This window comes from Xyrauchen texanus, chromosome 40 (assembly GCF_025860055.1).
Source record: "Xyrauchen texanus isolate HMW12.3.18 chromosome 40, RBS_HiC_50CHRs, whole genome shotgun sequence".
NCBI lineage: Eukaryota > Metazoa > Chordata > Actinopteri > Cypriniformes > Catostomidae > Xyrauchen > Xyrauchen texanus.
The window spans coordinates 622,853-636,725 of NC_068315.1; the positions used below are offsets into that span (position 1 = coordinate 622,853).

General features: G+C 41.2%; 1 protein-coding gene and 1 long non-coding RNA gene across 5 annotated transcripts in view; one reads left to right on the top strand and one right to left on the bottom strand.

Annotated features, from left to right (window-relative positions):
- Positions 1 to 8,893, top strand: part of LOC127633651 (gremlin-2-like) — a 36,764-nt gene extending 27,871 nt beyond the window's left edge. Inside the window, exon 2 of the mRNA XM_052112887.1 lies at positions 7,607 to 8,893. Within this exon, the coding sequence (XP_051968847.1) occupies positions 7,608 to 8,108 (501 nt within the window). The 5' untranslated portion in view covers position 7,607 and the 3' untranslated portion in view covers positions 8,109 to 8,893. The remainder of the gene's footprint in view (positions 1 to 7,606) is intronic.
- Positions 8,894 to 9,177: 284 nt separating this feature from the next.
- Positions 9,178 to 12,192, bottom strand: LOC127633654 (uncharacterized). Of its 4 annotated transcripts, none has more exons than XR_007969235.1 (3): positions 10,055 to 12,192; positions 9,434 to 9,550; positions 9,178 to 9,280 (listed from the first exon to the last, which is right to left on the bottom strand). It is a non-coding gene; the product is annotated as an uncharacterized LOC127633654 (long non-coding RNA). The 4 variants fall into 4 exon arrangements; XR_007969232.1 differs by having other exon boundaries at positions 9,395 to 9,550; XR_007969234.1 differs by lacking the exon at positions 9,178 to 9,280 and having other exon boundaries at positions 9,297 to 9,550; positions 10,055 to 11,275; positions 11,351 to 12,192.
- Between the last annotated feature and the right edge of the window lie 1,681 nt (positions 12,193 to 13,873).

A 13,873-nucleotide genomic window follows, 5' to 3' on the forward strand; every position in this document is an offset into this window, starting at 1 on the left:
TGCATGTTGGTGATCGCTCACATTAGCACTGTCGGGTTAAGAGGATTTCAGTGGTTAATAATCGGCATATTGATTTTGTTTTGATAAAATCCAAGTCAAACACCTGAAAACACATCATTAATACACAACACAAGACTAGAGCAACATGCTCATTATATCAAACACATCTTCCAAGCTCTCATTTTATGATCAAACACTTTTAAAACGAGTGTTAGATTTATATCGGCCAGGCGTGTGTCACTATTGGCTGAATGTTAATGGATAATAAACATTTACGGTCATCACAATCTTTGTGAATCGAGTAATAACTGATGATGTCATTTCTACATACGTTTAAGCCACATTTATATTAAAATTTTCAATAAAATATATTCAACCTATTGCACAAGCTGCTCTCTAGATAACAACATTTCTTCTAGAAAAAACTTGAATACATGGTGTATAATGTAATTAGATTACTCAAGGTCAGTAATGTAATCTAAATACTTTGGATTATTTAAAACTGGTATATTTGTACAGGAAAACAATAAGAAAATATCATCAATAATATGATTTTTGCTCTAATATCAAAAGGTCTTACTAGAAAAACTAATTATGATCAATAAATATGATCGTGTCTGGTAACATGTGCATGTAAAATGGCTAGAAATAGCATTTTAGCTTAGCATAAAACTGACAATTTCTATTTCTTCTGCGTCAAACGTACTTCAAACGTACTTCTCCGTCTGCTCGTACGAATGTAACATCATATGAAAGTGTTTCACCTCTGTTCAAATGCACTTTGATCACATCATTTATATGTATAAATGTTTCCATCTGAAAAGGATGAAATATTAAATGAAACAAATTACAATAAAATACTTTTTGAATACTGAAGAGATTACTTTGAAATACATGTGTACATATGGAATACATGTAACAGGATTACATATTTAAAATACTAAAAAGTAACTATTCCACTAATTACAATTTAAATCATTAGTAATTAGAATACAGTGACTTTTATTTTGTATTTTAAATACATACTCCCGTTACATGTATTCCGTTACTCCCCAACCCTGATTACAAGATATAAAGTTGAGATTGAGAACAAAATCGCATTTATGAGACGTAAAGTCACAATTGCAAGAAACAACGTTGCATTTATGAGATTTATCACAATTAAAAGAAACAAAGTCTCAATTGTTAAAAACAGTCACAATTATGAGACGTAGTCACAATTGCAAGAAAAAGTCGCAATTACAAGAAAGTCACAATTATGAAAAACAAAGTCACAATTATGAGAAATAATTGCGACTTTGTTTCTTGCAGTTGTGACTGAGATATGAAACTGCAATGAGATGGTGAAGTATAAATCTGCATTCACGAGAAAGTCGCAATTCCATTATTGTTATTCGTGGGATGAACGTACCAACATAAATGTGTGTAATCCAGCTAATGTCATCTTTGTGACTGGTTTAAATCAGAGTTTGCAGTAACATGCAACAGAAATCCAAATGTTTAAATCTGCAAGGCATAAAAACACTTAAAAGATCAACAAATGTAACATTTGGCGACAACAGAGTGGCCCGAAATGGCAAGTGTTCATTCGTCAACTGGCCCGAAACAGAATCGCCCAAATGCACACTACAGGACAATAATACTTGCACTTAAGGTCTATGAAGATGACGTGTGCCGGGTCTTCCAGAAACAGAAGACAAGAAAAGCACATGGCCCAGATGGTATTTCACCCACTTTTCTAAAGTCCTGTGCTGACCAGCTGGCCTCCATCTTCAGATCTTCAACAGATCATTAGAGCAGTGTGAAGTTCCCTGCTGCTTCAAACACTCCACCATCATCCCCGTCCCAAAGAAACCCAAAATCAAAGAGCTTAACGACTACATTACATTTATGCATTTGACGCTTTTATCCAAAGTGACTTACAGTGCACTTATTACAGGGACAATCCCCCCGGAGCAACCTGGAGTTAAGTGTCTTACTCAAGGACACAATGGTGGTGACTGTGGGGATCAAACCAGCAACCTTCTGAGTACCAATGTATTATACAGAGCACTTATTACAGGGACAATCCCCCCCGGAGCAACCTGGAGTTAAGTGTCTTACTCAAGGACACAATGGTGGTGACTGTGGGGATCAAACCAGCAACCTTCTGAGTACCAATGTATTATACAGAGGACTTATTACAGGGACAATCCCCCCGGAGCAACCTGGAGTTAAGTGTCTTACTCAAGGACACAATGGTGGTGACTGTGGGGATCGAACCAGCAACCTTCTGAGTACCAATGTATTATACAGAGCACTTATTACAGGGACAATCCCCCCGGAGCAACCTGGAGTTAAGTGTCTTACTCAAGGACACAATGGTGGTGACTGTGGGGATCAAACCAGCAACCTTCTGAGTACCAATGTATTATACAGTGCACTTATTACAGGGACAATCCCCCCGGAGCAACCTGGAGTTAAGTGTCTTACTCAAGGACACAATGGTGGTGACTGTGGGGATCGAACCAGTGACCTTCTGAGTACCAGTTCAGTGCTTTAGCCCACTACGCCACCACCAATCCACAACTGACACTTCACCCTAACGTCTGTGGTCAAAGTCATTTGAGAGACTGGTGTTGTCCCACCTGAAGTACATCACTGAACGCATTCTGGATCCCCTGCAGTTTGCCAAACGCCCAATCAGGTCTGTGGATGATGCAGTCAACATGGGACATACCTCAACATATAGACAGACCAGAGACTTATGCAAGGATATGTGGACATTAGGAGGAACACCCCTCACCATTCTGAACAGCACTGTGCCAGCAGTGGAGTCATTCAGGTTCCTGGGCACTACCATCTCACAGGACCTGAAGTGGGACGCCCACATTGACTCCACAGGCGCTGCTAATACAGTTCTACTCAGCAGTCATTGAGTCGGTCCTCTGCACTTTAATAACGGTCTGGTTTGACCGTTCAGAAGACTACAAAAGGACAGTCAGGACTGCCGAGAGGATTATTGGTGCCCCATACCCACCCTGCTAGCAATGTACATATCCAGAGTGTCAATAAGGGCTGGTAAAATCACTCTGGACCCGATTCACCCAGCACACCCGGTCACACTGGAGACAGATCTCCAGCCGTCTACTCCTAAACACACATTCGGTGATGGATCACGGCGACATAGGCGCATGGGCGAGAGTTTGTTCTCCTTTAAATGAACCATTTCTGGGTCATGAGAGATTGATGACGCGACTCCTGAACGCTCGAGCAACGACTGGCATTAATCATCTTTGAACAAACAGCTGAAGTGCGCCTGACCACAAACAACAACTCTCCGTGCTGATGGGAGAAAACATTCCTCTCGTCTGCCGTTCCTAGATATCTGAAATGAAGAAAAACTGGAAAACAAACGCTCGACCTTGACGCTCTCAGCGGAGCGCTGGGTTCTTTCATGAAAGAGCTGCTTTGTAAATATTTCTTTTATAGAAATGAATCACTCACATTTGTTTTCCATTCTGTGGACGGCACATCTGTGGTAAAGATGTCCGGGGTGATTGACAGATCGGTTTCTCTCGAGCCAGAGCCGTAATCATTCGTAGCTGCCGTCGCAGTCGTGCCAAAGTGACAAATTAAAGCTAATCTGTGACTTCCTGTCTTCAGAGGAAACAACGTGAAACTTGAGGGTGGAAAACTCAAAGCTGCAAGGAAGATTTAAGCTTGTATAGCATAAATAAACTGAAAGGCATTTAATGTTGGTCTCAATCATATTACTCTAGTTTTAGCATCTTTGCATTGGTTACTAATATACATTAGGTTTAAGATTTTATAAATTAGATATAAAGCAATGCATGATTTGGTGGCAATATATTAAATATATAATATATAAAGACCTCTTAGATCCTGTTGTGAACTGGCTGATCCAATGTCCAGATACAAAAGTAAAGATGATGCAGCGTTTGTAGTGAACGCCCCATGATTATGAGGCAGCTCTGGGATATTAGATCTTCTTGTTTAAAAACTCATTTGTATAGACTTCAATGTGTTTTTTTGTGTGTGTATTTTTTGTATTGCTTTTGTAGCTTTTATTATTTTTATTTATTATTTTCTCCCCAATTTTGGAACGCCCAATTCCAAATGCGGTCCAAGTCCTCGCGGTGGCGTAGAGACTCCGTAGTGACCGTCAATCCGCGCATCTTATCACGTGACTTGAGGGCATTACCGTGGAGATGTAGCGCGTGTGGAGGCTTCACGCTATTCTCCGCACACAACTCACCACACGCCCCACCGAGAGCGAGAACCACATTATAGCGACCACGAGGAGGTTACCCCATGTGACTCTACCCTCCCTAGCAACCGGGCCAATTTGGTTGGCCTGGTTGCGTGGACCCTCCCTAGCAACCGGACCAATTTGGTTACCCCATGTGACTCTACCCTCCCTAGCAACCGGGCCAATTTGGTTGGCCTGGTTGCGTGGACCCTCCCTAGCAACCGGACCAATTTGGTTACCCCATGTGACTCTACCTTCCCTAGCAACCAGGCCAATTTGGTTACCCCATGTGACTCTACCCTCCCTAGCAACCGGGCCAATTTGGTTACCCCATGTGACTCTACCCTCCCTAGCAACCGGACCAATTTGGTTACCCCATGTGACTGTACCCTCCCTAGCAACCGGGCCAATTTGGTTACCCCATGTGACTGTACCCTCCCTAGCAACTGGACAAATTTGGTTACCCCATGTGACTCTACCCTCCCTAGCAACCGGGCCAATTTGGTTACCCCATGTGACTGTACCCTCCCTAGCAACTGGACACATTTGGTTACCCCATGTGACTGTACCCTCCCTAGCAACCGGGCCAATTTGGTTACCCCATGTGACTCTACCCTCCCTAGCAACCGGGCCAATTTGGTTAAACCATGTCACTCTACCCTCCCTAGCAACCGGGCCAATTTGGTTAAACCATGTCACTCTACCCTCCTTAGCAACTGGGCCAATTTGGTTACCCCATGTGACTCTACCCTCCCTAGCAACCGGACCAATTTGGTTACCCCATGTGACTCTACCCTCCCTAGCAACCGGCCCAATTTGGTTAAACCATGTGACTCTACCCTCCCTAGCAACCGGACCAATTTGGTTACACCATGTGACTCTACAATCCCTAGCAACCGGACCAATTTGGTTACCCCATGTGACTCTACCATTCATAGCAACCGGGCCAATTTGGTTGCTAAGGAGCATCTTTATTTGTAATATTGTCCACCAGATGGCGCCATTTCTCTCATGTTAATCCTATGGAGCAAATACAATCGTTTCCCTTATTCTCTGTTTACTGTATGATCGAGCACTGCAGGACAACTTAATAAATGATGAAGATAACATTGTGTGTGTTGGTATAGATGCCAGAATGTGTGTGTGTGTGTGTGTGTTGTTTTTTTTAAAAACAACAGTGGCATTATATAAACAAACGGGCATTTAAAGGGTTAAAATCCTGAAACTGTATGAATTTTTGGTAGTTATGTTCAGGACTGATGTTGGTTAAAAATTAACTGGAAAATAATATAAAGATATAATAATATCCAAGATCAGTTCATAAAGGACCAAATCCACTGGAATAAGCCGCAGGTCTTTAAGGGTCAAGGAGGTGGACACGGCACATACTTTCCCTCTCTTTAAAGAATGAAGCGTTTTAAGAGGCTTTAATGCGCTTATGATGGACTGGGGCCTGTGAGGACTCTCGCGCAGGGAAACACTGGTTTAGAGGTTTAGAGCTGGTGTTAGGCTGTCGAAAGATCCGTGTAAGGTCATGACTAGCGGTTTCCACTGATGTGATCGCATTAGGTTTGTGCAATGAGCAGATATATGTTCACATTAATGAATGTGGCATTAACACAAACGAATAAATGCTGTAAATATATAGTTCATGATACTTAATGCACTAATGTTAACAAATGTAACCTTATAAACAGTTACACAACAGGTGAACGTTTATTGTCATGTGACGCTGCATGTACTGTATGACATTTTAATAGTCAAGCCATTTTTATTAGTATAGTGCTTTACACAAAACACATTGTGTTAAATCTGAAGTGTGTACACCGCCGACAGAAAATAAGAATTATGGGATTGCATATTTCATAATATATTGCTTATATGAATTCAGGTGTTTCAGTGGACATCAAGAACTAATTAATACCCAATAATAAAAAATGTATTGTTTCAAACAGGCTTCCTGAACTTGAAATGAATAATTAATTAAGACTCTAAATGTGTGTTCCAGTGAGACACTTACAATGGAAGTCAATGGGCCAATTTTTGGAGGTTTAAAGACAGAAATGTGAAGTTTATAATTTATAAAAGCACTTACATTAATTCTTCTGTTAAAACTTGAGCTATAAAGATGTTTAAAACGTTTTCATAGTCATGTGAGTTTACTGCATTGTGTCGGCATGACATTACAGCGTCATGGTAACGAAGTTGTACAATTTGGGACATTACGTCGTCATGACAACGAAGTTGTACAATTTGGGACATTACATCGTCATGGCAATGAAGCTGTAAAATTTGGGACATTACGTCGTCATGGCAATGAAGCTGTAAAATTTGGGACATTACGTCGTCATGACAACGAAGTTGTACAATTTGGGACATTACATCGTCATGGCAATGAAGCTGTACAATGTGGGACATTACGTCGTCATGGCAACGAAGTTGTACAATTTGGAACATTACGTCGTCATGGCAACGAAGCTGTACAATTTGGGACATTACGTCGTCATGGCAACGAAGCTGTACAATTTGGGACATTACATCATGACAATGAAGCTGTAAAATTTGGGACATTACGTCGTCATGGCAACGAAGTTGTACAATTTGGGACATTACATCGTCATGGCAATGAAGCTGTAAAATTTGGGACATTACTTCGCCATGGCAATGCAGTTGTAAATTTGGGACATTACGTCGTCATGACAACGAAGCTGTAAAATTAGGGACATTCCGTCATCATGGCAACAAAGTTGTAAATATTGTTTACGTCTTGTGTTTATACTTTTGAAAAAGTATTTTAATGTGTACAGATTAAACCCCATTGACTTGCATTGGAAGTGACTCACTGGAACACACATTTGTGCTTTATTAAAGTAAAGGAGGGACAAGTCGAAATACATTTTTGTGGTAATCAACATTAAGCCACAAACGCTGTCGATTGAGCTTCGCTTGTATTGAAGTCAATGTTGCGTCGGGCTGGACGGGTCGCTCAAACAAACAGATGAATGTTTTGAAATGTTTTACACTCTTCAGGAAGTCAAACTACTTCTGGATAACTGATAGTGACTCTAAACATTCAACTGAGACACAAGAAAACATTTTAACATCCAAACAAATCCCACACAGTGGCTTTTCCAAAAAACAATATTTGGCTCACAGAACATTTTGGGAACGTCAGTTTTTGGTTATTGAAGTTTCATCCTAAAAGGAACGTCGTTGGAGAGGTAGGAATAGCTTCCGCTTAAAAACAATGATCAAATGTGAGCCATGCACTAATGTTATTGTGCCTGTGGGACGTTTCTTCTGTTGGATGTTTTCAGTCTATAAATGCTACAAATCTCTTTTTCTCTGTTGCAGGATGAGCTGTAATGTTGCACTTTGGCTGCTGATCGCCAGCGTGCTGTGCGGCGTATGCGACAGCCGTAAGAGCCGCCCGCAGGGCTCCATCCCCTCGCCGAACAAAACCAACGCAAACACCTCGGACCGCAGTGCTCGCAAACAGGAAGTGCTGGCCTCCAGCCAGGAAGCTCTGGTGGTGACAGAGAGGAAGTACCTGAAGAGCGACTGGTGTAAAACTCAACCGCTGCGACAGACGGTCAGTCAGGAGGGCTGCAAGAGTCGTACGGTCATCAACCGCTTCTGCTACGGCCAGTGCAACTCGTTCTACATCCCGCGACACGTCAAGAAAGAGCAGGAGTCGTTCCAGTCGTGTGCGTTCTGCAGGCCGCACCGCTTCACCACGCTCACGGTGGAGCTCGACTGTCCGGACCTGCAACCGCCCGTCCGTTACCGCAAGATCCAGCGAGTAAAACAGTGCCGCTGCATGTCCGTGAGCGTCGCCGAGTCTGGAAAACAATGAGACGACAGTGAGACGCCCGACACCGAGGAGGCCCACGGACACCTTCAAGACTGTTTGTACCAAAACTGGGACTGACCAGCTTCCATCTTCAGGTTGTCCTGAGCACATCAGCTGCCTTGAGAGGCGACTTACAACTGAACAGAGTAACGAGTAACACGAAATGCCCAAACCATGACACCTACAGAGTGGCACAACTGTGAGACTTCTTACAAGTGTGCGTTACTGTGTGGAAACCGGACTGTCCGCTGATTTCTCGCCGAACTTTAAGCTGTGCCTCTGCAGACACGCGACACATGGAACTGAAACAGACTTGACGCGAGCGCTGCATCTGCTTGTGTGATGCTTAAATGATAGTCATGTGTAACTACACAGAGTATAGAGATGCTATAGAACTATGGTACATGTATATATCTAGAGAAAGAAGTCTATATTAAAACTATTTCTAGTAAAGTCTCGTTCTCTTGTTAAATGGGAGGGGAAGCTGAGGAACTGTTGATAATGGTGGACCAATGTGGGGTTTCATTGGCTGATGTTGATATCTAGAGACCAAGATGGCTGACAGAGTAACGCTTAAACTTTCTCAAACTATTTTAGAGATTGTTTCTATGCTGATACGGCTTTCGATAGATTTAGGATGTGAAATAAACGGTGACCAACTGAACAATCCCAACATGCATCAGATGATTAATCGGTCTCCCGATGATTTTCTCCATAACGGATTGAAATGTTGTGCAGGACGGAAACGGAAACAAAGTCCCATCCAATTGTTCTAGAATGAAAACGTTATTTTTAAATGTTGGTAACAGGTTAATTTAGTTTGTTTGATCATTTCCATGATACCAAAGTGGTTTAAAATCACAGTAAATGTTCTGCATTTCACCGCTTCCTGTTGCCCAACATATGAGCCTCTTTTTAGTAAAACATGATGATAAGCATCTTTGATTCTGATGGAAACTGCTGCACCCTAATTTTACAACTTTATTGCCGCGACGACGTTATGTCCCTAATTTTACAACTTTGTTGCCGTGACGACGTAATGTCCTTAATTTTACAACTTTGTTGCCGTGACGACGTAATGTCCCTAATTTTACAACTTTGTTGCCACGACGACGTAATGTCCCTAATTTTACAACTTTGTTGCCACGACGACGTAATGTCCCTAATTTTACAACCTTGTTGCCACGACGACATGTCCCTAATTTTAAAACTTTGTTGCCACGATGACGTTATGTCCCTAATTTTACAACTTTGTTGCCACGATGACGTTATGTCCCTAATTTTACAACTTTGTTGCCACGACGACGTAATGTCCCTAATTTTACAACTTTGTTGCCACGACGACGTAATGTCCCTAATTTTACAACTTTGTTGCCACGACGACGTAATGTCCCTAATTTTACAACTTTGTTGCCACGACGACGTTATGTCCCTAATTTTACAACCTTGTTGCCACGACGACATGTCCCTAATTTTACAACTTTGTTGCCACGACGACGTAATGGCCCTAATTTTACAACTTTGTTGCCACGATGACGTAATGGCCCTAATTTTACAACTTTGTTGCCACGATGACGTTATGTCCCTAATTTTACAACTTTGTTGCCACGACGACGTAATGTCCCTAATTTTACAACTTTGTTGCCACGACGACGTAATGGCCCTAATTTTACAACTTTGTTGCCACGATGACGTTATGTCCCTAATTTTACAACTTTGTTGCCACGACGACGTAATGTCCCTAATTTTACAACTTTGTTGCCACGACGACGTAATGTCCCTAATTTTACAACTTTGTTGCCACGACGACGTAATGTCCCTAATTTTACAACCTTGTTGCCACGACGACGTAATGTCCCTAATTTTACAACTTTGTTGCCACGACGACATAATGTCCCTAATTTTACAACTTTGTTGCCACGATGACATAATGTCCCTAATTTTACAACCTTGTTGCCACGACGACGTAATGTCCCTAATTTTACAACTTTGTTGCCACGACGACGTTATGTCCCTAATTTTACAACCTTGTTGCCACGACGACGTAATGTCCCTAATTTTACAACTTTGTTGCCACGACGACATAATGTCCCTAATTTTACAACTTTGTTGCCACGACGACATAATGTCCCTAATTTTACAACTTTGTTGCCACGACGACGTAATGTCCCTAATTTTACAACTTTGTTGCCACGACGACGTAATGTCCCTAATTTTACAACTTTGTTGCCACGATGACAATGTCCCTAATTTTACAACTTTGTTGTCACAACGACGTAATGTCCCTAATTTTACAACTGTCACGACGACGTAATGTCCCTAATTTTACAACTGTCACGACGACGTAATGTCCCTAATTTTACAACTTTGTTGTCACGACGACGTAATGTCCCTAATTTTACAACTTTGTTGTCACGACGACGTAATGTCCCTAATTTTACAACTGTCACGACGACGTAATGTCCCTAATTTTACAACTTTGTTGTCACGACGACATAATGTCCTTAATTTTACAACTTTGTTGTCACGACGACGTAATGTCCCTAATTTTACAACTGTCACGACGACGTAATGTCCCTAATTTTACAACTTTGTTGTCACGACGACGTAATGTCCTTAATTTTACAACTTTGTTGCCACGACGACGTAATGGCCCTAATTTTACAACTTTGTTGCCACGATGACGTTATGTCCCTAATTTTACAACTTTGTTGCCACGATGACGTAATGGCCCTAATTTTACAACTTTGTTGCCACGACGACGTAATGGCCCTAATTTTACAACTTTGTTGCCACGACGACGTAATGTCCCTAATTTTACAACTTTGTTGTCACGACGACATAATGTCCTTAATTTTACAACTTTGTTGTCACGACGACGTAATGTCCCTAATTTTACAACTGTCACGACGATGTAATGTCCCTAATTTTACAACTTTGTTGTCACGACGACGTAATGTCCTTAATTTTACAACTTTGTTGCCACGACGACGTAATGGCCCTAATTTTACAACTTTGTTGCCACGATGACGTTATGTCCCTAATTTTACAACTTTGTTGCCACGACGACGTAATGTCCCTAATTTTACAACTTTGTTGCCACGACGACGTAATGGCCCTAATTTTACAACTTTGTTGCCACGATGACGTTATGTCCCTAATTTTACAACCTTGTTGCCACGACGACATGTCCCTAATTTTACAACTTTGTTGCCACGATGACGTTATGTCCCTAATTTTACAACTTTGTTGCCACGACGACGTAATGTCCCTAATTTTACAACTTTGTTGCCACGACGACGTAATGTCCCTAATTTTACAACTTTGTTGCCACGACGACAATGTCCCTAATTTTACAACTTTGTTGTCACGACGACGTAATGTCCCTAATTTTACAACTGTCACGACGACGTAATGTCCCTAATTTTACAACTGTCACGACGACGTAATGTCCCTAATTTTACAACTTTGTTGCCACGACGACAATGTCCCTAATTTTACAACTTTGTTGTCACGACGACGTAATGTCCCTAATTTTACAACTTTGTTGTCACGACGACGTAATGTCCCTAATTTTACAACTTTGTTGTCACGACGACGTAATGTCCCTAATTTTACAACTGTCACGACGACGTAATGTCCCTAATTTTACAACTTTGTTGTCACGACGACGTAATGTCCTTAATTTTACAACTTTGTTGTCATGACGACGTAATGTCCTTAATTTTACAACTTCGTTGACATGACGACGTAATGTTGTAAACTCACAAAGAACAATATAAAATGTTTTAAACATCTTTTCACCATCTTTACATGTACTAGCCTTCCATGACAATGTTTTTGTAAAATTTATTCCAGATGGAAGGAAAAACAGGCATTTCTCTTAGTTGCTTCGTCACTGAATTATTCTTAGATATGATGCATTAATACAGATTTGATGCTGTTGCGTTTTGACTGTAAATAAAACAATTAAAATAAAATACTTGGCATGAGACTACGTTTAGCCCAGTTGTGCCCAATCAGTGCGTGCATGTATGCAAGAGAGAGAAATGTTGGTTATTAATTGATTTTAGATGCATTTTTAAAATATTTTTGGGGATATCTTTATTATTAAGAATGCATAAATACTGTATATATATATATATATATATATATATATATATATATATATATATATATACACACACACACACATTTAGATAGGCTACTGTACACTTTGCTTGCTATGATTTCTATTGATTTCCTCCACATGAAAAACATTATTTCGAGGTAGTTTTTTCCAGACCAGATCTGGCAACACATGTCATTTTGATGACAACATTATTAACCGTTCTTTTATTTCACTCTAACTGGTTACCAACCGTAAAGGAGGCTGGGGAACGCTGGAACTGGAACGAAAAAATATAGTTTGTGCTCAAAATAAACCAAAATGTAAAACATTTAATTTCAGTCCCAAAACAAGCATCAGCTGATTAATCTGGCCGACGTATCAGTCTATCACTAGTATCATCAGTGTGAAGAGCGCAAGAGTCTGATTCGACAATTAAAAAATCCCTCCATTGACTTTCTCCATTGGCGAACCGATTTTTAACAATAACTAATAAACCTTTAAAGACAGATCTGCCATGAGCTCTGAGGTTGTTCATCTATGGTGTATGCTTCCGTTGAAGCCATCAGTCTGCTTCATTTCAACCTCAAAAAATAAATAAAATCGTTTAACATGGAATTCCTGTTGAAGAACTACACTTCCCATAATCCCGACGAGAGTCGCTCCAATCAGAGTCGCTCTCCCAAAACTCTCAAACTACACCAACATTTGTACACATCTGAATGGTACACATCCGTTTCTATACTTGATCATCAATGGTTTTATATCTTCCCTGCATTTTAAAATTCCATTACGGCATTCACAATGCATCATGGGATTGTGGTTCATTCCCTCATTAAACACGTTAAGTACACAGTCTTGCATCGTTGTGCGATTTTTTTAACATTTCTTTGCTTCAAATCAAAGTTTGTAATGTTGTGATTGACCTCACAGCTGGTTGTTTTGGTTCATGATGCACAAGTCTTCTGTAATACTTCCGGAACCAAGATGGCTGAAAAAGTGCGGACACTGTTGCGCAGCAGATGCATGAGTCGTTCAAATGTATTCAACACAGGTGATGCAAGAGGACCGATGCAATAATGAGCATAAATATACACAACACACACACACACACGTGCGCACACTCTACTCACACACACACTCACACTGTACACACACTCACACTGTACACAGTACACACTCTGTACGCACTCTATACACACACTGACACTGTACACACACTGACACTGTACTCACACACACACACACACAGTACACACTGACACTGTACACACTCACACTGTACACACACGGACACGGTACACACACTGTACACTCACACACACTGACACTGTACTCACACACTGTACACACACGGACACTGTACACATACACACTGACACTGTACACACACTACTCACACACTGTACACACACTCACACTGTACTCACACACTGTACACACACAGACACTGTACTCACACACTCACACACACTGACACTGTACACACGGACACTGTACTCACACACACTGTACACACTCACACACACGGACACTGTACTCACACACACACGGACACTGTACACACACGGACACTGTACACACTCACACACACGGACACTGTACTCACACACACACGGACACTGTACACACACGGACACTGTACACACTCACACACACT